Source organism: Ursus maritimus, unplaced genomic scaffold (assembly GCF_017311325.1).
Source record: "Ursus maritimus isolate PB19 unplaced genomic scaffold, ASM1731132v1 scaffold_12, whole genome shotgun sequence".
Taxonomy (NCBI): domain Eukaryota; kingdom Metazoa; phylum Chordata; class Mammalia; order Carnivora; family Ursidae; genus Ursus; species Ursus maritimus.
The window spans coordinates 15,008,648-15,034,590 of NW_024423564.1; the positions used below are offsets into that span (position 1 = coordinate 15,008,648).

General features: G+C 36.8%; 1 protein-coding gene and 1 non-coding gene across 2 annotated transcripts in view; one reads left to right on the forward strand and one right to left on the reverse strand.

Annotated features, from left to right (window-relative positions):
* The window catches only part of LOC103675195 (calcium-binding mitochondrial carrier protein SCaMC-1-like), a 49,669-nt gene extending 26,320 nt beyond the window's left edge, over nt 1-23,349 (forward strand). Inside the window, exons 8-10 of the mRNA XM_008704215.1 lie at nt 3,285-3,452; nt 11,522-11,663; nt 23,174-23,349. Coding sequence (XP_008702437.1) covers nt 3,285-3,452; nt 11,522-11,663; nt 23,174-23,349 — 486 coding nt within the window. The remainder of the gene's footprint in view (nt 1-3,284; nt 3,453-11,521; nt 11,664-23,173) is intronic.
* Nucleotides 12,000-12,106, reverse strand: LOC121102152. Its single transcript, XR_005834240.1, has one exon. It is a non-coding gene; the product is annotated as a U6 spliceosomal RNA (small nuclear RNA).
* Nucleotides 23,350-25,943: the final 2,594 nt, after the last annotated feature.

The window sequence follows — 25,943 nt, forward strand, 5'->3', positions numbered from 1 at the left end:
GTGCACCATGCAATATGTGCCCTCCTTAATACCCATCACCGGCCTATCCCATCCCAACCCCCTCCTCCCCCCGAAGCCCTCAGTTTGTTTTTGTTTGTTATTCTTTTTCTAGCACCTGTAGGTATAAGGTTAGGTTGTTTATTTGACATTTTTCTTGCTTGTTGAGGTAGGCCTGTATATTTATAAAATTCCCTCTTAGAATAGCTTTTGCTGCATCCCAGAGATTTTGGACCAATGTATATTCATTTTCATTTGTCTCCATGTATTTTTTTATTTCCTCCTTATTTTCTTGGTTGACCCATTCATTGTTTTGTAGCATTATTTTGTTTAACCACCATGTTCTTTCCAGATTTTTTCTTGTGGTTGATTTCTGGTTTGAAACTAGATCTAGTTTCTGACCACTAGTGGTGTGGTCGGAAAAGATGTACGGTATGTCTTTGATCTTTTTGAATTTGTAGACTTAGGGAACTCAGTGACACCATTAAGCATAACAACATTCACATTATAGGGATCCCAGAAGAAGAGAGAGAAAGGGGGCACAAAATTTACTTGAAAAAATAATGGCTGAAAACTTCCTGAATTGGGGAAGGAAACAGAAATCCAGATCCAGGAGGCACAGAGAGACCTAACAAAATCAACCAAAGGAGGTCCACACCAAGACACATAGTAATTAAAATGGGAAAATAGTGATAAAAAAAGAATTTTAAAAGCAAGAGAACAGAAAACAGTTACACACAAGGGAAACCCCATAAGGCTATCAGCTGATTTGTCAGCAGAACCTTTGCAGGCCATAACGGAGTGGTATTATATACTCAGAGTGCTGAAAGAAAAAAACCTGCACACGAGAGTACTCAATCCAGCAAGGTTATCATTCAAAACAAAAGGAGAGATTAAGAGTTGTCCTTCAGTTTGCTGATCTGTTCTTCTTCCTCTTATCTACTATTTATTCCATCTAGCATATTGTTAATTTCAGTTATTAAGTTCTTCATCCCCCCCTCTTTTTTTAATGTTTTCTGTCTCTTTGTTAATAGCCTCACTGAAGTCCTCTACTCTTTTCTCAAGTCCAGTGAGTATCATTATGACCATTTCTTTAAGTTCTCTATCAGGCATATTACTTATCTCCATTTCATATAATCTCTCTTGTTGTGATTTTGTCTCATTCTTTCATTTGGGGCATATTCCTGTCTCCTCATTTTGACTTACTCTCTGTGTCTGTTTGTGTATGTTAAGAAATTTAGCTATGTCTCCTGCTATTAAAAGTAGTGGCCTTCTGAAGATGTCCTGTAATGTCCTGTAGGGCAGTGTCCCATTTGCCAGAACCTGGTGCTTCAGGAGTCTCCTGTGTGTATTGCATGTGCTCTGCTATTATGGCTGAGCCACTTTTTTCTTCAGTCTGGTCACCTGCAATGGCTCTCTTTGCCTGTTGTGGACAGTTTGGTCTCTGTATTGTTAGTGGGCCAGTCTAGGGCTGCCTTGGGCTTAAGCTGAGTCAGACAAGGTGTTTCCCAGAGATGCAGTAGTACTGAACTGCCGGGTGCTTTCCCTGTGTTGTCCCCTGAGAAGCTTTTGTTGGTCAGCAGGGCCTGCATTCGGACCAGATGTCTGCCCCCAGCCATAGTTGGCCATAGTTGGTCTCATATGTGTGGTTATCTTCCCCTCTCCCCAGGGCATGAATCACTTTGGAGTAGTGCTGCCTCTGTTGGAGCTGTTTGCACACTGCCAGGCTTATGGCACTGCTTTGGATGGGCTCTGATCAAGGGACTATTGGAGTGGGCAAGTCCACAGAAGAATGTGGGGGTGGGGACTGTGTTCCAGCAAGGTCTGGGCAGATCCACTGTGGGAGGGGAACTGCAGCCTCAGGGGACTGAGGCAGGCCTGGTTGTGGGGGCAGATATGCAGAAGTCCATGGAAGCGAGATGCACAGTGTTAGCAAGGTTTGCACAGGTCTGCTGTGGTAGGGGACCTGGAGCTGAGGCCTGCCTGGAGGGGGTGTGTCTGCAGGAGAATGCAGGGGCAGGGCACTGTTAGCAAGTTAGCACTCTGTAGTGGGTGTAGGCACTGTGCTGGTTTCCACCTGTGTCTGTGTGTCTTTACGGGGGGTGGGGGAATGATAGGAGGAAGTTGTGCCCACCAGCTCCTTTGTTCCTGGAGAAGTCTCTCAACATTCCCCGCCCCTCTGGCACATACTCTGATATAGTAAACAAATCTCCCTCCCATATACTCCAGGCGTTTTTCAAACTGCTGCTTCTATGCTGTATCTCCACGTGCTTGTTTGTTGTGTTGTCTCTCTAAGAGCAGGGACTCATCTTCCTTTGGCTTTCCTGGATCTCCTAGAGCTAAGCCTACTGATTTTTAAAGTTCCAGGTGGTAGGTCCTACTGATTGTAAGAACTCAAAATTTGGCCCCTCTGATTTTCAAAGCCAAACATTATGTGAATTTGTCTTCCTTGTGTGAGATTCCTGTGCCTGGGGTGCCTGGTATGAGGGTATGTTTGTTTTCCCCTCTCTTGCCCATATTGCCTCTTTGCCCCTGGACAGTCCCATACTCCATTTAGCTCCCAGCCATGGCACCCTCCTTCCTACTCTCTTTGATCGGTCTCTTCTCTCCATTTACTTGTGGAGAGTCTGTTCTGCTGGTCTTCTGGTGTTTTTTGGGTTATTTACACTGATGTGGGTGTTTTCCATTTGTAATTGTGGGACAAGGTGAACTTAGAATCCTCCTACTCCATCATCTTCCCTGGAACTCTTCCTCCTTCTGTAACTCTTATTTGATGGATATTGGAATTCCTGGTGATAACTTCCAAAATTTTTCTTATACTTTCCCTGTGTATGTATATACATGTATAGCTGTTTGTGAAATCCTAATATCAGTTTCTTAGGATCCTAAATTTGGGGGTGGGAGGTTATAAGAACTTCTTTTTTTAAAATTTTGGGTCCCTTATCTGAGTCACAGTGTAATAGCTATGGTTACTATCTTATAATTTGGACAAAAAGAAAACAGAGCTGAATTCAGCCACTCTATCTTCCTATGAAGTTAAATTAAGAAATTCAGTAAAAGAATTTAAACACTATTTGTAAAATATTCCTATGGAAAACTAAAATACTCCAGGGAACAGTAGGAAAATATATAGATATACTGTGATTAAAAATACAGGATAACCTAAGATTGTTTTCTCTTTTTAATTCTATAATAATGGGTGACCTCTGTAGCCTACAATTTGTGGTAATGCTCTGGGTTAGATAACTGATCAATGACCTTACAACATTATCTTCTTTCACATTCAGGTTTTAAAAACTAATATGGCCGTGAGTAGAACTGGACAGTACTCTGGGATTTTGGATTGTGCCAGCAAGATTTGGAAGCTTGAAAGTGTTACTGGCTTTTACAAAGGCTATGTTCCTAGTCTTCTGGCTGTTATACCATATGTAGGCATAGATTTTACTATTTACGAGGTGAGTTTGTTTCCATGATGGACTTAAAAACAAATTTATTAGATCTGAAATTATAATACAACTTAAAGTTTTCTTTTTTTATCAAATCATACATTTAAGGCAGAGTCAATAGAAGACACAGTTTTTTGCAGTTTGTTTTGCTGCTCCTCTTCATCAGGATTACTAGGTAGTTTTCTAGGAGTATTGACTTCAATCTCCCCTCTTCTCTCCCTGCACACAACCCACTGTCCTTCGATGACTCCATCTGTTGCTGGGTTTCAGTATAGCTGGTATACCACTTACTTGCAGATCTGTTTTTTAACCTTTCTTCTGATCTCCAGACTGCATGACACTGTCTTGCTTTGCATTTTTTCTGGCATCAGATGTCTGATTTGGCTCATGTTACTCTTGCTCTCGGTTTCCTTGTGGATAATTTCTGGTAATGATAATTATCTACTCCAAATCAATTAAAGTCACTTGATTCTCGAAGGAAAAAAAAAGTAAGAGGGGAGGAGGAGCTAAGATGGTGAAGCAGTAGGGGGATCCTGAGCTTGCCTCATCCCTCAAACACAGCTAGATCAACATCAAATCATTTTGAACAACTAGGAAGTTGATCTGAGTGAGGATTAAGAAAACAATCTGCACGATTGGAGGGAGAGAACATGGCAGATGTGAGGTTCAGAGCTGTGAACTGGGGGGGAGAAAAGCTGCAGTGCCATGAAGGGGAGGGAGCCCTTTTCTCAGAGTGAAGTCAGGGAGAGAGTGGGAGAGAGAGGGAGAGAGAGAGAGCAGCACTTAGGATGCTCACAATATGCTGCAGTGAGGGGATCCCCTAGGTGGCATTGGGAGAGAAAGTTCCCCTTCCTGAAGTACATTTCGAAGAGTGTTTTTGCCTCTCCAAGGACAAAGGGCCTGCTGGGAGCCTTCAAGTGGCTTTTCAGCTGTAGGAGACAGAGGCGCACACAGGCGCAGATAACCTGGTGGCAGCTTTCTGATGTGCGTCACCATAGACTCCAGCCACCATGTGCGCATGGCGCAACTGCTTTTCTGGGACAGAATGGTGCCGGGCACAATGCCAGGCTCTCCTCTGGGGGAGGGGAGCAGGTCTGTACTGTGCCAGGCCCTTTAAAATTTGGAGTTTTGAATCCCAGCTACTGGCCAGAGATAAAACACAGAAGAACTGTGGCGCCGGGCGTGCCCAAGGCGGAGCACAGACAGGTTGAGGGCAGGGATCTGATGAAAGCCTGGGACACAGGAGAGGAGATTGTTCTCTTTTCTGTGAGTACCCCTCCCTGGAGATGAGAGGGCCGGGTGACACCATCTTCCACCCCCCACCTACCAGCACTGTCAGACTTCAGAGAGAAACACAGCACCTCCAGTGGAGGCTGGAGTCCCTTACACCAAACCCAGCCCCCTGCATCTGGCAGGGGCATCTTTACAAGGGCAGGTCTGACTGTGAGACAGAGCAGTGGATCTCTCCCTCAGATCAACACAGTCCCCCCTCATCTACCAGGTGTACCGATCATAGAGTGCTCCAAAGTGTCAGCTTCAGTTCCAGTGGAAATAGGACCAGGCTTTCTTTTTTATTTTTAATATTTTTATTTTATTTTATTTTATTTTATTTTATTTTATTTTATTTTATTTTATTTTATTTTATTTTATATTTTTCTTCTTTTTTTCCTTGGAATCAGGCTTAAGGTTTTTTGTTCGTTTGTTGGTTTGTTTACTTTTCTCGTTTTTTTGGATCAGGCTTTTCTTTCTTTCTTTCTTTCTTTCTTTCTTCTCTTTTCTTTTTCCCTTCTTACTTTCTTACTCCTTGGAATCAGGCTTATAGTTTTTGTTTGTCTGTTTGTTTCCTCTTTTGTTCCTTTGTTCCTTTATCTTTTTTCTTGAATTAGACTTTTTATTTTTTTTTCAGGCTTACCTTAACAAACAGATCAAAGCACACCTCATTAAATGTCCAAACACTCCCCACTCTAATTAAAAAAACCCCATAGGTTATCAGAATGGATAAAAAAAAAAAACCCAAGACCCATCCATATGCTGCCTACAAGAGACTCATTTTAGCTCCAATGGCACCTCTAGATTGAAAGTAAGGGGGTGGAGAACCATCTCAAGCTAATGGACATCAAAAGAAAGCTGGAGTAGCCATACTAATATCAGATGAACTAGATTTTAAACCAAATACTGTAGTAAGAGATGAAGGGCACTATATCATAGGAAAGGGGTCTATCCAACAAGAAGATCTAACAATTGTACATATTTATGTCCCCAACTTGGGAGAAGCCAAATATACAAATCAATTACTAACAAACTTAAATTCATTGATAATAATGCAATGATAGTAGGAGACTTTGAACCCTACTCACTGCAATGGACAGATCCTCTAAGCAGAAAATCAATAAGGAAACAATGGTTTTGAATGACACACTGGACCAGACGGGACTTCACAGATACATTCAGAACATATCCTAAAGCAGCAGAATACACATTCTTTTTGAGTGCATGTGGAACATTCTCCAGATTAGATCACATACTGGGTCACAAATCAGGCCTCAACCAGTACAAAAGGATTAAGATCATACCATGCATATTTTCAGACCACAATGCTATGAAATTTGAAGTCAACCACAAGAACAAATTTGAAAAGACCACAAATACATGGAGGTTAAAGAGCATCCTACTAAAGAATGAATGGGTCAACCAGAAAATTAAGGAAGAAATAAAGAAATAAATGGAAGCAAATGAAAATGAAAACATGACAGTCTAAACCTTTGGGATGTAGCAAAGGCGGTCATTAGAGGGAAGTATATAGCAATACAGGCATACCTCAAGAAGCAAGAAAAGTCTCAAGTACATAACCTACCCTTATACCTAAAGGAGCTGGAAAAAAGGAGAGCAAATAAAGCCTAAAACAAGCAAAAGAAGGGAAATAATTAAGATTAAAGCAGAAATAAATGGTATAGAAATTAAAAAAAAAAAAAACCACCAGTAGAACAAATCAACAAAACTAGGGACTGGTTCTTTGAAAGAATTAACAAGATTGATAAATCCCTAGCCAGACTTATCAAAAAGAAAAGAGAAAGGACCCAATTAAATAAAATCACAAATGAAAGAGGAGAGATCACAACCCACTCCACAGAAATACAATTATAAGAGAATAATATGAGCAATTATATGCCAATAAACTGGGCAACAGGAAGAAATGGATAAATTCCTCAAAACCTATAAACTACCAAAACTGACACAGGAAGAAATAGAAAATTTGAACAGACCCATAACCAGCAAAGAAATTGAATCAGTAATTAAAACTCTCCCAACAAATAAGAGTCCAGGGCCAGATGGCTTCCCAGGGGAATTCTACCAAACATCTCAAGAAGAATTAATACCTATTCTTTGGAGGCTGTTCCAAAAAATAGAAATGGAAGGAAAACTTCCAAACTCATTCTATGAGGCCAGCATTACCTTGATTCCAAAACCAGACAAAGACCCCACTAAAAAGGAGAATTACAGACCAATATCCCTGATGAACATGGATGAAAAATTTCTCAATAAGATAACAGAATCCAACAGTACATTAAAAGAATTACTCACCATGATCAAGTGGTATTTATTCCTGGGCTTCAGGGGTGGTTCAACATCTACGAATCAATCAACGTGACACACCACATTAATAAAAGAAAGGATAAGAACCATATGATCCTCTCAATAGATGTAGAAAAAGCATTTGACAAAATACAGCATCGTTTCTTGATAAAAACCCTCAAGAAAGTAGGGATAGAAGGAACATAGCTCAACATCATCAAGGCCATATATGAAAGGCCCACAGCTAAAACCATTCTCAATGGGGAAAAACTGAGAGCTTTTATTTCCTAAGTTCAGGGATAGGGATATCCACTCTCACCACTGTTTTTCCACATTGTACTAGAAGTCCTTGCTTCAGCAATCAGACAATAAAAAGAAATAAAAGCAGCAAAGAAGTCAGTTTCACTCTTCACAGATGACGAGATGCTCTATGTAGAAAACCTAAAAGACTCCACCAAAAAATTGCTAGAACTGATACATGAATTCAGCAAAGTTGCAAGATATAAAAATCAATGTACAGAAATCTGTTGTATATCTATATACTAATAATGAAGCAGCAGCAGAAAGAGAAATCAAGGAATCAATCCCATTTATGATTGCATCAAAAACCATAAGATACCTAGGAATAAACCTAACCAAAGAGGTAAAAGATTTGTACACTGTAAACTATAGAACACTTATGAAAGAAACTGAAGAAGACACAAAGAAATGAATTGGAAGAACAAATATTCTTAAAATGTCTATACTACCCAAAGTACACATTTTACAGTCAATGCAATCCCTCTTAATATAACAGCAGCATTTTTCACAGAGCTAGAACAAACAAGTCTAAAATTTGTATGAAACCAGAAAAGACCCCAAATAGCCAAGGTAATGTTGAAAAAGGAAAGCAAAGCAGGAAGCATCACAGTCCTAGACTTCAAGCTGTATTACAAAGCTGTAACCATCAATACTGTACGGTACTGGCAAAAATACAGACATATAGATCAGTGGAACAGAATAGAGAGTCCAGAAATGGACCCTCAACTCTATGGTCAACTAATTTTTGAAAAAGCAGGTAAGAATATCCAATGGAATAAAGACAGTCTCTTCAATAAACGGTACTGGGAAAACTGGACAGTGACATGCAGAAGAATGAAACTGGACCTCTTTTTTATACCATACACAAAAATAAATTAAAAATGGATGAAAGACCCAATGTAAGACAGGAAACCATCAAAATCCTAGAAGAGAAAACAGGCAACAACCTCTTTGATGTCAGGCAGAGCAACTTCTTACCAGACACATGTCTGGAGGCAAAGGAAACAAAAGCAAAAATGAATATAAAGGCTTCTGTACAGTGAGGGAAACAACCAACAAAACTAAGAGGCAACTGACAGAATGGGACAATATATTTGCAAATTACATATTGGATAAAGGGCTAGTACCCAGAATCTATAAGGAACTCATCAAACTCAATAACAAAAAAACCAAATAATCCAGTTAAGACATGGGCAGAAGACATGAATAGACACTTTCCCAAAGAAGACACCCAGATGGCTAAAGACACATGAAAAAAATGCTCAATGTCCCTCATCATCAGGGAACTACACATCAAAACCACACTGAGATACCACCTCACACCTGTCAGAATGGCTAAAATTAACAACTCAGTAAACAACAGATGTTGGCGAGCATGTGGTTAAAGGGGAATCCTTTTGCACTGTTAGTGGGAATGCAAACTGGTGCAGCCACTCTGGAAAACAGTATAGAGGTTCCTCAAAAAGTTACAAATAGAACTACCCTATGACCCACCAATTGCACTACTAAGTATTTATCCAAAGGGTACAAAAACACTGATTCGAAGGGGCACACACACCTCAACGGGTTAAAACAGCACTATCAACAATAGCCAAATTATGGAGAGATCCCAAATGTCCATTGACTTATGAATGGATAAAGATGTGGTATAGGGGCCCTGGGTGGCTCAGTCGGTTAGGTGTCTGCCTTCAGCTTGGGTGGTGGTCCCAGGGTCCTGGGATTGAGCTTTGCATTGGGCTCTCTGCTCAGGGGGGAGTCTGCTTCTCCCTCTCCCTCTGTCCCTCCACACCACTCATGCTCTCTCTCTCTTGCTCACTTTGTCTGTCTCAAATAAATAAATAAAATCTTTTAAAAAACATTTTATTTATTTGACAGAGAGAGAGCACAAGTAGGGGGAACAACAGGCAAAGCTGGTATGAAATTGAGTGCAACTTTACGTGTGGACAAATGTTTTCATTCTCTTGGGTATATATCTAGGAGAACTGCTGTATCATTTGATAATTCTATGTTTAACCATTTGAAGAACTACCAAACTATTTTCCAAAGTGGTTAGACCATTTTACATTTCCACCAGCAGTGAATGAAGGTTCCAAGTTCTCCACATCCTTCTCAACACTTGTTATCATCCATCATTTTTATTATAGTCATCTTAGTGGATATGAAGTGGTAGTGTTGCCCATTTTTAATTGGTTTGTCTTTTTTATCACTGACTTGTAGGAGTTCTTCTTATATATTAGATGTAAGTCCCTGATTAGATATACAGTTTGCAAATATTTTCTTCCATTCCATGGGTTGTCTTTTACTTTATGGTGTCCACTGAAACACAAAAGTTTTTAATTTTAATTTTTTTTGGTCATTTGTGCATTGGTGTCATATCTAAGAAACCATTATCTAATGCAAGATCATGGAAAATTTACTCCTAGGTTTTCTTCTAAGAGTTTCGTAGTTTTAGTTCTTATATTTAAGTCTATGATCTATTTTTAATTTTTGTATGTGGTGTTAGGCAGGGGTCTAACTACATTCTTTTTGAAGGTGAATATCCAGTTGTTTCAACTGGAAAAGAGCCAACTGAAATTTGTTGAAAAAACTATTTTTTCCCATTGGGTTATCTTGCACCCTTGTTGAATCAATTGGCCGTAAATGAAAGTGTTTATTTCTGGACTCCTGAATTTTACTCCATTGATCTGTATATCTGTCCTTATGTACTACACTGGCATGGTTGTTGGAGCTCTGTAGTAAGTTTTAAAATCAGAAAGTGTCTCAGCTATCAAAAAGAACGATTTCTCAACATTTGCTGCAACATGGACGGCACCGGAGAAGATAATGCTAAGTGAAATAAATCAAGCAGAGAAAGACAATTATCATATGGTTTCTCTCATCTATGGAACATAAGAACTAGGAAGATCGGTAGGAGAAGAAAGGGATAAAGAAAGGGGGGCTAATCAGAAGGGGGAATGAAGCATGAGAGACTATGGACTCTGAGAAACAAACTGAGGGCTTCAGAAGGAAGGGGGTGGGGGAATGGGATAGGCTGGTGATGGGTAGTAAGGAGGGCACGTATTGCATGGTGCACTGGGTGTTATACGCAACTAATGAATCATCAAACTTTACAACAAAAACCAGGGATATACTGTATGGTGACTAACATAATATAATAAAAAATATTATTATAAAAAAATAAAAATAAAATCAGAAAGTGTGAATTATCTAATTCTTGTTCTTCTTTTCTAAGCATTATTTTGGCTATTCTGAGTGTCCTTACATTTTCATATGAATTTTAAGATCAGCTAGTGTCAGAAGTTTTAGGACAATGGAGAATGTAGTTGTTTCCTTGAAATAATGATGTTGGTATGTTTGGAGAGTAAATGGTCAAGGAAAATATGATATCATTCCAGGGAAAAATTAAAGGTCCACTTAAGATTTTAGGATCATGAATTTAAAATGAGACCAATCGGTATAGGTGTCTGTTTTCTCAGCCATGTTTAACTGTATTCTGAACTATTTTCATAACATGAAATCACCATCACCATTTATCCTTATAACTCTTATTCTTTTATGAGTAGACAGTTTTCCAAAGGCTATGTGATTTATGATGACATTATTGCTCTTATGGCTATTTAATGTATTCTTGTGATTATAATTTTTGTTTTAATATCTAATGCAATAGATAATATTGATAGATATAACCCATAGAAACAAAAACTTTTTGGTGTTCTCAGTAACTTCAAAGAGTGTAAAGGAGTCCTGAAACAAAAATATTGCTGTTAGAGGAAATACCGTTTGACACAATAAGCTTCCCTAAAGATTAGGCAATCAGGGCTCGGAGAGTTGAGTGGATAGTGAGTTCTCATCATTAGGGTTCTCTGATCGTTGGTTGTTTGTATGCCTCTGAATAATTCTAATTGCTAGGATGGTGCTTAGATAAAGAAGTAATATTTAGATAATTTGAGTCCTGGAAATATTGGGGGGAGGGCTTTATTAACTTCAACTGCATTAAATTACACTAAAAATTGACAGTTCAAAAATGTCCTATGGCTCTTATTACTCTGTCCTGGATTACTGCATTCTGCATTTTATATTCTTTGCTATAATGTAACATAAAAGATAGGCGTGTATGCATATGGTGAGAAAAGATATTAGCATTTTATTATTTTGGTTCTTCCTTGATAGTTATTAAAGTATATTATTACTTTGTTCTCTGCCAGCTTTTGAAGACTCATTGGCTAAACACTGATACAGAACACCCTGGGTTGCTGACTTTGATCGGATGTAATGCCTTCTCTAACTTTTGTGGTCAGTTTTTCAGCTACCCCCTGCACCTAGTGAGAACTCGCATGCAGGTTCAAGGTGAGCTTTTGTGCGAAGGATGGCAGTGTAAAAAGCTCTAGGGGATTTCTTTTTTTTTTTTTTTTTACCAGCAAAAATGCATTTATTTGGGATTAACAGAGATTACAATTCAGGACCTGCAAGCTATGGCAAAACCATAGCCAAGTTCAACAAACAAAGGAGAGGGACTTATTTTATGGCAAAGAAGGAGGAAGTTGGGAGAGGTTGTTTTGAAGGAAAGTCCATTGCAGAAAAGCAAGAATTGGGGGTGATGACAGTTTCTCATTGTCTGGGTTGCAGGGATAGTCAATTTCTGTAGGACATGCAATGTACATCTTTTCCTGCTGGGGCCTGTAAAAAAATATGGAACACTTCACGAATTTGCGTGTCATCCTTGCGCAGGGGCCATGCTAATCTTCTCTGTATTGTTCCAATTTTAGTATATGTGCTGCCGAAGCTAGCATGCTCTAGGGGATTTTAAACTTTTTCTTCTGAAGAATGTCTAAGAATCCTCCTTATTTCTGTCATTCAGTGCTGCCTCTTTTAAAAAGACAACATTAGGAAATTCTTCTTATATGAATGGGAATGGTGCTGTTTATTTACTGCCATAGGTAGTAGAATGAATGTTTTCACACCAGAGGGGTCCAGTCTTTTTGTGAACTAGAGTTTGTTAGTAAGACTGTGATAACAAAGGATTCAAACTTGAGATACCGATCTAAATGACTGTTAAAAGTCTTTTGCAAGTTGAGATGCAGTGATTCTGTTTCACTTAAAAATAACTCAATAAAATACCTGCTGATTATTAGGAAAAATTAGCAATTGAATGCAGAAAAGAAAGATTCTTTCAATTTATTTACACATACCTATGAAACTACCAACTATATCAAGACAGTACATTTCTAGCACCCCAGAAGTCTCCTTCATACCCTTCCCAATCAATAAACACCCCCACCCCAAGGTAACTATTATTCTGACTTTAATCACCTTTTATTAGTTTCCTATTTTATTTTAAGAGAGAGAGAGCACGAGCATGTGAGCGGGGGGAGGGCCAGAGGGAGAGGGAGAGAGAGCATCTTAAGCAGGCTTAATGCTTAGTGCAGAGCCCGAGGCAGGGCTCAATCTTACGACCCTGAGATCATGCATGACCTGGACTGAAATCAAGAGTTGGACACTTGACCAACTGAGCACCCAGGTGCCCCTAGTTTGCCTATTCTTGAAAACTATGTACTGTCTTGGAGAGTCATCTTTGTTTATTGCATGTAATTATTTTCTTTGCCGTATAGTATTTCATTATATGAATACCACACTTAATCCATTGTAATATTTTAAAATTTATTTTTTAAATTGAAGTATAGTTGACATACATTATTATATAAGTTTCAGGTGTACAACATAGTGATTTGACATTTATATCCATTGTAAATTCCTCACCACAATAAGTATATTATCCATTATACTATGGAAAACTTATTTCTTTCAGGTGTGTATACACACACAAACACACACACATATATATATCAGGAGATGAATTTTTGGGTTATGGGGTAAATGCATATTCAGCTTTAGTAGATACTGCCAAATTGGTTTTCCATAGTGTTTATTTCAGTTTATACTATAACAGCAATGTATGAGTTTCAGTTGCTCTACATTTTTGTTAACACTTATTGTCAGTCTTTTAATTTAGACATTCTGATTGTTGTGCAATAAAATCTCACTGTGGCTTTAATTTTCATTTCTCAATGACTATTAATATTGAACACCTTTAACACTTATTTTATTTTTTTTTGCATATTACCATTTTATTTTTATTTTTTAATGACACATTTATTTCAAGATCTAACAAGTATCCCTACTAAACTGAGATTTGATGTTACAAACTTCTGTTATTCTTTTTTTAAATTTAAATTCAATTAATTAACACATAGTGTATTATTTGTTTCAGGGGTACAGGTTTGTGATTCATCAGTCTTAAATAATACCCAGTGCTCATTGTAACACACACCCTCCCCAATGTCCATTACCCAGTGCCCCATCCCCCTCCCGCCCCCTCCAGCAACCCTCAGTTTGTTTCCTATGATTAAGAGTCTCTGGTTTCATCTTGTTTCATTTTTCCTTTCTTCCCCTATGATCCTCTGTCTTGTTCCTTAAATTCCACCTATCAGTGAGATCACATGATAATTATCTTTCTCTGATTGACTTATTTCACTTGGCACAATAGCCTCTAGCTCCATCCACATCATTGCAAATGGTAAAATTTTATTTTTTTTTTGATGGTGGCGTAATATTCCAGTGTGTGTGTGTGTGTGTGTGTGTGTGTGTGTGTGTGTGTGTGTATATATATATATATATATATTTATATATATAGTACATCTTCTTTATTCATTCATCTGTCGATGGACATCTGGGCTCTTTCTATAGTATGGCTCTTGTGAGTGTTGCTGCCATAACCATTGGGGTACAGTGCCCCTTTAGATCACTACATTTGTATCTTTGGGATAAATACCCAGTAATGCAATTGCTGGGTTGTAGGGTAGCTTTATTTTCAACTTTTTGAGGAACCTCCATACTGTTTTCCAGAGTGGCTGCACCAGCTTGCATTTCCACCAACAGTGTAAGAGGGTTCCCCTTTCTCTGTATCCTCGCCAACATCCTATTTCCTGACTTGTTGATTTTAGCCATCCTGACTGGTGTGAGGTGGTATCTCATTGTGGTTTTGATTTGGATTTCCCTGATGCCAGGTGATGTTGAGCACTTTTTCATGGGTCTGTTGGCCATATGAATGTCTTCTTTGGAGAAATGTCTGTTCGTTCTTTGGGTGTTGAGTTTGATAAGTTCTTTATAGATTTTGGATACCAGCCCTTTATCTGATATGTTATTTACAAACATCTTCTCCCATTCTGTCAGTTGTCTTTGTCTTTTGTTTTGTTGACTGTTTCCTTTGCTATGCAAAAGCTTTTTATCTTGATGAAGTCCCAACAGTTCATTTTTGCCTTTGTTTTCCTTGCCTTTGGAGATGCATCTAGCAAGAAGTATCTGCAGCCAAGGTCAAAGAGGTTGCTCCCTGTGTTCTCCTCTAGGATTTTGGCTTCTTTATCCCTTTCTTCTACCGATCTTCCTAGTTCTTATGTTCCATAGATGAGAGAAACAAAAGATCTTATTTATTCGACAGAGAGAGACAGCGAGAGAGGGAACACAATCAAGGGGAGTGTGAGAGGGAGAAACAGGCTTCCCACCAAGCAGAGAGCCCGATGCGGGCTCGACCCCAGGACCCTGGGATCACGACCCCGGGAGAAACAGGCTTCCCACCGAGCAGGGAGCCTGATGCGGGCTCGACCCCAGGACCCTGGGATCATGACCCCAGCCGAAGGCAGACGCTTAACGGCTGAGCCACCCAGGCGCCCTAAAGATTTATTTATTTTAGAGAGAGAGAGAGCACGAGTTGGGGCAGGGGCAGAAGGAGAGGGGGAGCGAGAATCCCAAGCAGATTCTGCACTGACTGTGGAGCCTAACATCAGGCTCAATCTCACGACCCTGAGACCAGAGCTGAAATCCAGGGTCAGATGCTCACCCCATGAGCCACACTGGCGCCTCAGTTGTTGTCGTTGTTGTTTTATTTGATACGTACACAGCCATGGCTCTCTGAATAGTAAAAGTTTGGTTTCTTCCTTTCCAGCTTTTATACTTTTTACCTCCTTTTCTTGCCTCATTGACGCCACTCTTTAGGAGCTCCAGTACAATGCTATAATGATAATGGTTAAAAGTGGACATCCTTATCTCATTCCTACTCAGAATAAAACTGTTTCAGTATTTTACCATTGAGTATGATGTTGCTGTAGGTTTTGGAATGTACCCTTTGTGAGATTAAGGACGTTCTCTTCTATTCCTAGTTTGTGGAAAGTGTTTTTTAAATCATGAATAGGTATTGAATTTTATTAAGTGCTTTTTTCTGCATCATAATAATAGTATTATTTCTCCTTTTTTTCTCTGAATGAATGACTTTCAAATGTTAAAACCACCTTGAAATCATGGATTAAACTTCACTTGGTCATGTTGCATTGCCATTTTTATATAATATTGGATTTGATTGATAGTATATTGAATAGGATTTTTATATTATGTTCATGAGAATTTTTGGTTGTAATTTTCCTTCCTGTAATGTTCTTGTCAGGTTGTTGTATTGTTACATTGGCTCCATAAAGATAGTTAGAAAATGTTCCTTCTTTTGCTAGTCTTCAGAAGAATTTGTGTACAGCTAGTATTATTTTTTTCCTTAAATATTTGGGAGAGTTCACCAGTGAAGCCAATTTTGCCTGGATATTTTTGGTGGAAGGCTTTTTTCTTTCTTTCTATATTTTAATAACAGTTTCTAGTTTATTCTTACATCAGTTTTGAGGTGTTGTGTTTTTAAAAGAATCTGTCCATTTCATCTAAATGTTTAATCTTAATAGCATAAGGTCATTAACAATGTCCTTTTAATATGCCTTTAGTAATGACTGTAGGTTTTACAGTGATGTCTCCTTTTTATTTTCTGATATTAGCAGTTAGTTATTTTTCTTAATCAGTGTCTTGGGGTTTATTAATTTTATTCATCTTTTAATTCTGTTGGTTTTTCTCTATTGTACATTTGTGTTCTATTTCACTGTTTTATGTTCTTATTTTTATTATTTTTATCCTCTTTTTTGCTTATTTGTTTTTTGTTTAGTTTCTTAGGTTTGAAGTTGAGATCAGGGGTTGGCAAACTATGCCTTGCAGGCCAAATTTACCCACCACCCATGTGTGTAAGTAAAATGTAATTGGAAGACAGTCACTGCCATTTATTTATTTATTGTCTATGGCTACTTTCATGCTACAGTGGTAGACCTGAATAGTTCCTAGAGACCATGTGGCCCATGAAGCCTAAAATATTTACTTATCTAGCCTGTTACAGCAAAAGTTTGCTGACCCCTGGTTAAGATAATTGATTTTAAATCTTTTTTCTTTTTAACTAGGAAGATCGGTAGGGGAAGAAAGGGATAAAGAAAGGGGGGGTAATCAGAAGGGGGAATGAAGCATGAGAGACTATGGACTCTGAGAAACAAACTGAGGGCCTCAGAGGGGAGGGGGTGGGGGAATGGGATAGACCGGTGATGAGTAGTAAGGAGGGCACGTATTGCATGGTGCACTGGGTGTTATACGCAACTAATGAATCATCGAGCTTTACATCGGAAACCAGGGATGTACTGTATGGTGACTAACATAATATAATAAAAAATCATTAATTAAAAAAAAAATAAAGGAGCAAAAAAAAAATCTTTTTTCTTTTTAAATATACCAATTCCAGTTTCTGAATATTTCTCCAAGTACTGCTTTACTTATATCCCATAAACTGATACTGTTTTCATTATTATTCATTTCAAAATATCATCCAAATCCATTGTGATTTCTTTTTGACTCATTGGTTATTTAGAAATATATTGCTTAATTTATAAACACTTGGGGATTTTTCCAATGATCTGTTATTGAACTTGTAGTTTAATTGCACTGGAGAAAGAGAATGTACTCTATGTGATTTCTGATCTTTGAAATTTATTGAGACCTGTCTTACTGGTCTAGATATGGTCAATTTTGTAAGTGTTCACTGTAAACTTGTAATCCTCTTGAAAAGAAAGAAGATTTTGAAGTTGTATTTAGTGTTCTACATACATGTTCTATAAAGTAAATTAGTTAAAATGTTAATCAAATATTTTATATCCTGATTTTTTTTATCTGCTTTTTCCATTGGTTACTGACAGAGGTGTGTTTAAATCTTTAGACAGGATTGTGGATTTCTTCATCTCTCCTTTAATTTGGTCTACTTTTGCTTTCTATATTTGAAGCTATATTATTGTCTATGGCCATACCACCCTGAATGTGCCCAATCTCGTCTGAAGCTATATTATTATGTATATTAAAATTTAGTATTGATCCTTTCCTTATTATGAAATGTGTCCTCTTTATTGCTAGTAATATTTGTTTTTGTCTTAAAAAGTCTACTTTGTCTGATATTAATGTAGTTACAATAGCTTTCCTTTGATTAATGTTTGCTTAGTATAATTTTTAGGGCGTCTTTTTATTTTCAGTCTTTTTGTGTCCTTATATATAGTATATCCATTCTGTAAAAAGTATAGTTAAATCTTTAAAAAAAATCCAGTGTGATTATTTTGTCTTTTAATTAACATTTAATACATTTATATTTTAAAGCAGTGTTACAGTTGCATTGAAGTGGAAACCACATATTAAAGTGCTACTTCTTATTGATACATTTTTCATTTTCCTTTATCTCTCTCTTATTTTGGGTCTCCTTTTGAATTAATTAGGTATATTCATTATTTCAATATTTCTCCTCTATTAGCTTGTTAGTTATATATTCTTTTTTCTTTTCTTACCCTATAGATTCCAAGGTGAATTCTTTGTTAATTACAGCCTACCTTAAATTAGTATTTTTACCAATATGTTCTTCTCTCCTTTTCTCTCTCTCTCTCTCTTTCTTTCTTTCTTTCTTTTCCTTTTCTTTCTCTCCCTTTCTTTCTTTTTCTTTTCGCTTTCTTTTCTTCCTTCCTTTCTTCTTTCTTTCTTTCTTTTTCTTTCTTTCTTTCTTTTTTTCCTTTTCTTTCTCTCCCTTTCTTTCTTTTTCTTTTTCTTTTCGCTTTCTTTTCTTCCTTCTTCCAGAATTTCCTTGCTTTCACCTGAGATCATTATTCTTCTAGTTGAAGAACTCCTTTTAGAATTCTTTCTTCAGTGGAAGGTCTACTAGCAACAGATTTTCTCAGCTTTGTTTGTTTCTCTTTATGGCACAGTAAAAGCTATTATTCCAATGTCTTATGAGTTTCATAATTTTTGTTGAAAAGTTAGCCAACAGTTTTATTTCTGGTGTTTTAAGGTACTGTTCCCCCCCTCCCCACCATGCTTTTTAAGATTTTTCCTTCTGTCTCTGGTTTTCAGCAGTTTGAATATGATGTGCCTAAAATGTGGTTTGCTTTCTGCTTTTCCTCCTCCTGTTCTTAAAATCTGTGGTTTGATGACTTTTGTCAGTTTTGGGAAAATTCCCAGTCAAAATTTCTTCAAATAGTGCTCTAGCCCATTGTCTCCCTCTTCTTCTGACATTCCAATTACATGTATGTTAGATTTTTTTCTTCATGTTCAATTTTCCTATTGTGTTCTTTTCTGTATTTTATATTCCTTTCCCCCCTCTCTGCACTTCAATCTGGATACTTTTTTTTTATTGCACCTATCTTCTGAAGTTCACTAATCTAATTTTTTTTTTTTAAGATTTTATTTATTTATTTGACAGAGATAGAGACAGCCAGCGAGAGAGGGAACACAAGCAGGGGAGTGGGAGAGAAAGAAGCAGGCTCATAGCAGAAGAGCCTGATGTGGGGCTCGATCCCATAACGCGGGATCACGCCCTGAGCCGAGAGGCAGGCGGCTTAACCGCTATGCCCGGCCCCCATAATCATGAATCTTTTTCTAATCTGCTGTTGAACCTAATACACTGATGTCTTAAATTTGATACGTTCTTTTTTTAAAGATTTTTATGACTTGACAGAGATAGAGCCAGAGAGCACAAGCGGTGGGGAGGGGAATGGCAGGAGGAGGAGGGAGAAGCAGGCTCCCTGCCAAGCAGGGAGCCTGATCGCGAGCTGATCCCAGGACCTTGAGATCATGACCTGAGCTGAAGGCGAGATGCTTAACCAACTGAGCCACCCAGGTGCTTGCATTTTTAAAGAGATTTTATTTTATTTATTTATTTGACAGAGAGAGACAGCCAGCGAGAGAGGGAACACAAGCAGGGGGAGTGGGAGAGGAAGAAGCAGGCTCCCAGCAGAGGAGCCTGATGTGGGGCTTGATCCCAGAACGCCGGGATCACTCCCTGAGCCGAAGGCAGATGCTTAATGACTGCGCCACCCAGGCGCCCCTACATTTTATTCTTAAAAAAAATAGATACTAGGTGTTGTGTGAAAGTCTCCATCTTTTTCCCTAATTTCTTAAACATATTAATCACAATTATTTTAAATTTAATATATTAATACTTGTTTTGTTGTCTAGTTTTCTATGTTTTCAGTGATTTGATCCTGTTTTTTTTAAAATCATGTCTCATTATTTTAGATTGAATAATGTGCATTTTGTATGAAAAACTGTAAACTCTGGATGATGTTATTTTTCTCCAAATAGGGCTAACCTTTCCTCTGGTAGGTAGGTACTGTATAGGCAGATCAACCTTAATCTATTGAAGGTTGGTTTTACATTTGTTAGGGATGATTTATTTCAGCTCTGGTCTTTCTTCAAGGTACTTACTTATAGAGTATGGCCCTTACTCCTAGACAGTAACCTTTGGTGGGGCTTATCTGAAAGCCTAGAGTGGTTACCAAGGTGCCTCATCTCACCTTGTTGGGCTTGAACTCCAACCTTTATGATCCAGCATTGTGTAACTGCTAAGGTCTTTTCCTAGATCTTTAGCCTTCCACCTGCTCTTTTCTGTGGTTTTCTTGAAATCTCACTTGGTGCAGTTTTAGAGTTGGCAATGCCTCAAGGGAAAACTGCACGGAGACTTTTGGACTCACTTCACTAGTATTACCTCCATTTCAGATTTTGTTCCTCAAGTATCTGGCACATTGGCATCCTTGAACTCCAACTTTTGTCCTCAGTTTAGTACCACGTCTTTTCTGCTTGGACCCTATTCTCTCATGCTGAAAACTGTCAAATGGCCTAAGGTAAAAAAAACAAAACTGGAGTGAAATGTAGTGCTTACCTTTATACTTTCCTTCTCTCAGGGATCCTCGTCTTGTTTGCATTTATTACTCTCAAACAATGATTTCATGTAGTTTGTTCATATTTTAATATATATTTTTATTTGTAGGATTAGTCTGAAACAAACTGCTCTGTCATAATTAGAACTGAAAATCCTCCTTTGTTCTTTTGACATCTCCATATTTATTTCTGAACTCTTCTGTTTCTTTCTTTTTTTTTAAGCGATGTCTCATGGTCACTTGTACCTGCCCTCAAATCTGTAATCAGCTATTTTTCCTTTTAGTGCCTAGGTAGTGATATTTCAAAATCAATATCTGAGTCTTAGGATCATCAGCTGGTATTGAAGCTTTATTAAGTTAAAGGGAGTTGGGGAATAGTATATTTACATGATGATGCCACAGTATCATCCATCGGAGTTATTGCTAATTGCAAAGAGGAAAACACACCTTTACAATGGAGAGACTGGATGGTCACCATTACAACCAACTGACCAACTTGGCAACCAGTACTGGCAACAGTAAAACAAAAAATACCCTCTGACATAATCTGCCTCTTGATGTAATGTAATATGAAGTGCATATTACATGGCATAGCATCTGCTATGACGTACTCTTGCCCAAAATGTTTTACTGGCATCTGGGAATGCTTTTAGACCTAAAGGAAATACAGGGAATCAAGGGATAAGTTAAATGATACTATTAAGAATGAATCAGACAAATCTAGAATGTAGGATATTCTATAAGACAATTGGCCTGTGTTATTCAAACAGCCATTGTCACAGAAAAAGTGGTAGTTGCAGGGGAATGACTGGTACTAGTCTTGATTAGGAAACTAAAGAAACGTAACCAGTGTGATGAGTGAATTTTGTTTAGATTTTAGTTTGGAAAAAACAAACCCAGCTCTAAGTGACATTTTTGGGACAATTGGGAAAATTTTAATAAGGAGGTATTTGGTGAGATAGAGAATTATTTTTAATTTTCTAAGGCATAATTATGATTTGGGTTATGTAGATTAATGTCTTTGTTTTTAGGGTATGTTGAAGTTTTTAGGGTTGCAGGGTTCATGGTGTTTGTAACTACCTTCAGAGTGTATACAGTCACACACATATATACACATATATTTATATGTGTGTATAAAGAAAAGAGAAAGAGACAAAAAATAAAAACAGCAAAATGTCAAATTTTGAAACTAGGTGGTGAGTATACTCATTGTACTATAGTTTACAGTTCTATAGTTTACAGTTTTCACAATAATGGGATGGCGTAAATCAATGGGGGATGTAGGTTCAACATTAGGAAAAAAGTAAGCCTGTTCCATATTCTTTTATGAAATTATAGAAATTGAGAGCAGTGTTATTAGCTTCTACTAAAATATAAAAGGCCAAAAATGAATGTAGTAAGAAAACATTCTCCAAGAAATTCCATGATATTTTCTTAAATTTCAAGAGACTTTATCTAGATTTCAAAAGAAGGATGGAGGGAGGAAATGTGTGGATTAAAACAAATAGCAACAGACAAACTTTTCAGTTCTCTACTGCTTTTTACTTAACTTTAGCTACGTCAATTTCGGGAACATGGTGTAATGATTAAGGAGAAAAATGCTAGATGAGAATCTGAGAATATTGTCAGGTACTGAGCAATGTGCCAGCCATGTGGGGTTTGAGTAAGCAAAAAGACATTTGTCCTTGCTCTCATGGAATTGATAATCTAGCAGGGAAGATAGTTATTAATTAAATATGGACATAAAATGCATAAACTGTGACGAGAGCTACAAAAGAAAACTGGAATTCTCTAAACACTACCATGGGGGGAGCTGAGGCAGTTCTGGAAGACTTTCTTGGGGAAGTATTGTTTGGACTAAGAACTGAAGGCTGAGATGGGGTTAACAGCCAGAGGTTGGGGGAGTGACTTTCATTCAAAGGGAAAAGCATGTGCAACTAGCCTTAAGAGGGAAGAAGTTTGGAGACATCTGAGAAATTGAAAGTGGCCTCTATGGCTGGAGTGCAGAAAGGAAGGGAATGGTACAAGTGAGGTGGGAAGAGGAAACAGAGGCTAGACCATACTGTATTTAAGTATAATGGGGAATTACTGGAGCAGCAGAGTAACATAACCAGAGGTACATTATTAAAAGTTCTCTTTGGTTAAAGTATGGAGAAAAAAAATGAAAGAGGTGATTATGGTAAGAGACTAGGCAAGAGATGTTGGTAGTTTGGAGGCATGGCAGTGGACCTGTAGGTAAATACATAGATTTGAGAGCTATTTAGAGAGTAAAACTGATGGGTAACGGTTTGGATACGTAAGATAACGGAAACATTATGGATGCCTTTCAGGTTTCCAAGTTTCAACAGGTAGAAGAATGGTGGAGCCACTCTCTGAGAAAAGAAGTAGTGAGTGAGAAACATATTTGAGTTTTTACAGTTTAAGTTGCTCCTAAGAAATAAGAAGTTGAATAAAGATACCTCTGTATGACTAGCTAGTTTTGAAAATTATGTCTACAATAATTATAAGTAAATTACACCACCAGTGGACAGAATTTGTTCCAAAAGGAAAGAAAATTAAATAGAGATGAGTATCAGATAGTTCCATTAGGGTCTCTGATTATATGTATTATGATGAAGCAGAGATGTCCCCCTGGAACTGCTTGTGAAAGAATTTAAGTAATTATATATATATATTTTGTTTTAACATGTGTTTTACCTTAGTTAATGTTTGAAAAAAGCTAAATATCAAATTAATTAGGCTTTTTCCTTTCCTTTCATTTTCTAGGCATAATGGGAGTCCCACAGCTAAATATGATCAGCGTCTTTCGTCAAATTTATAAAAGCAGTGGAATGCTAAGGTTTTTCAGAGGCATGACTCCAAATTTCTTAAAGTTGCTTCCTTCAGTATGCATAAATTGTATGGTTTACGAGTCAATAAAACCACTCTTGGAAATAGTGTAGAAACGAAATTGTGAACTGCCATTTTATATACATTTATTTATAAGCATAGAATTGTCTTGTCTTTCTTCTTAAATTTCTAGAGGATTGCATGAAAAGATGCTATATCCATCCTCCAAAAAGATAAACATACAAATCAGAATTAAATACTGAACTTTAATTTTTTGTAAGCCAGAATTATAGCTTATTAAGTTCTTTATGAATTGAAATCTTTAATATTCAGAAAGTCTATTTAAGCTTCTCTAAATTTTAATGAATACTCACCAGAAATTTGCATTTAAATAGATTAAAATGCAATTTATATTACCTAATATTACCTAATTTTATTATTAACCTAATATATTTTTATGTTGAGGAAATTGGAATATTTTGAAGTTTTTCAGCATTTTCTATTTTCTATTTTAAAAACCTAACACTGTTTTGTATGCATATTTTAGATCTGTTTGAAAGCATTAAAAGAAAACCTATGCATTTAAAATTATAATTAAGAGGGAAACAGTAGTGGTTTTGAACCCCTTTTCTTTCTCTAAACTAAACAAAACAAAATAGTTCTGTCTTAAACAGAATTACATGGCATCATAACACCTCAGTCTCCTACTGGTGTTGTTAATGGAATACTGGTGACTAATTGTTCACTTCCTGAACACTCTTATTTGTGGATTCACACATTTTTAACTTACTCTTGGTTCTTAACATTGCTAAAAATTACAAGAAATTCACCAATGTGAACAAAGTAAATCAGAAAAAATTGAGAACTCCTGGTCTTAAAACTGTGTTAAAATAAAAGGTTCATATATTTTTTCTTTTATATTAATGAGTTCATATATATTTTCTACCCTTTATACTGTGCTTTTAAACTCCAATTTTTAAGAATAAAGACTGGCTAGAACTCCCCCTTTGAAATCTTAAACTTATATGAAGGAGGAATAGTATTCTTCTTTGCCCTTTAGAGGTTGTTTCGTTTTGTATTTTGACTCCATTTTAAAAAAATGGATTAATTTATTTTTTATTGAGGTATAACTGACATACACCATTATGTTATGCTTGCCACAAGTGTAGCTACCATCTGTCATTATAATGCTACTACAATATCATTAACTATATTCTCTACGTGGTACCTTTTATTCCCATGTGTCTCCTACTCCCCTTCACCCATTTTGCCCATCCCTCCAACATCCCCCCTCTAGCAGCCATCAGTTTATTCTCTGTATTTATGGGTCTGTTTCTGCTTTTTATTTGCTTATTCATTTGTTTTTTAGAGTCCACATATAGAGAAATCAGATGGTATTTGTCTTTCTCTGTCTGACTTATTTTACTTACAATACCCTCTAGGTCCATTCATGTTGTTGCAAATTTGCCTCTATCTTTTCAATCTATGTTGAGAGAGAACAGGCCAAAGATATTTAAGGTTGTATATATATATATATATAGGTACATTTTAAAGTTTGCATTGGCTCTAAAATTGTGATTTAATGGGATATAAATATAAATTATATAATTAATCCTGAAGACCTACTGCACAGCATAAAGATTATAGTAAACAATATTGTATTATAGACTTCAAAGTTGCTAAAAGACTAGACCTTACTGGTACTCACCACAAAAAAGAAATGATAATTATACAATGCCATAGAAGTGGTAACTAATGCTCTGGTGTAATCATATTGCAATATATAAATGTATCAAATCAAGTGTATACCTTTAACTTATACAATGTTATATGTAAATTATGTCTCAATAAAATTTTATGAATTGTTTAATTTTAAAAAATGGAGATATGAGATGATAAACCAGTTTGAAAATGTAAAAAAAAATAAATTATACAATTTATATTATAGCCAACAACTAGTAACTGGATTAGACCAGCTCTCTTTTCAGGTGTTTTTTCGGACAAGATATTTCTGCCATTTTATAGATTATGGATTTTTCAGTTACTCTAATATTTGGAGTTATGTCTTACTTATCAAGGTTATTAAAATTTAGTTATAATTTGCTCTCACTATAAAGAGTGTTGAAACTCAAAAGAATAATTCATATAGTCTTTTTCTCTCTTGTTAAATGGCATGATTTAATTTGCTGTGAAATTAGATGAATTTAATTTCCTTAGGATAGGCTAAGGGGAGGATCTTTGGGATAGGGTACTTAATAAACTATTAATGATGGAATTAAATTGTTAAGTTAAATTTCCTAAAAATTAAAATTAATATGAATATACAACTAACATAAGTTTGAATGACAAAACCAAGCCAAATTTCTAGTTGGATTCCCATTTTTTCTTAGTAGGATTTGTTGATAGAAGGATTCTAATTAATATATAACTCAGCTTCTAAAATTCACATAAAAGAGATTAAAATAATTTAATTAGATACTTAAATTTAATTAAAATAATTTAATTAGAAATTAAATTTTTATGTGAACTGTTACTCTACAACAGAGAGAAGAAAATAAATGGCAAGCTGTACCCCTCAATAAATACAGATTATAAAGATCAGGTATTGACTTAAAATAATTACATACTGGTGAAATACTTCAAATCCTTCAGAGGATCTGAAACATTTTCTCAGTGGATCAGATCCACTGAGCTCATTTAAAGTATT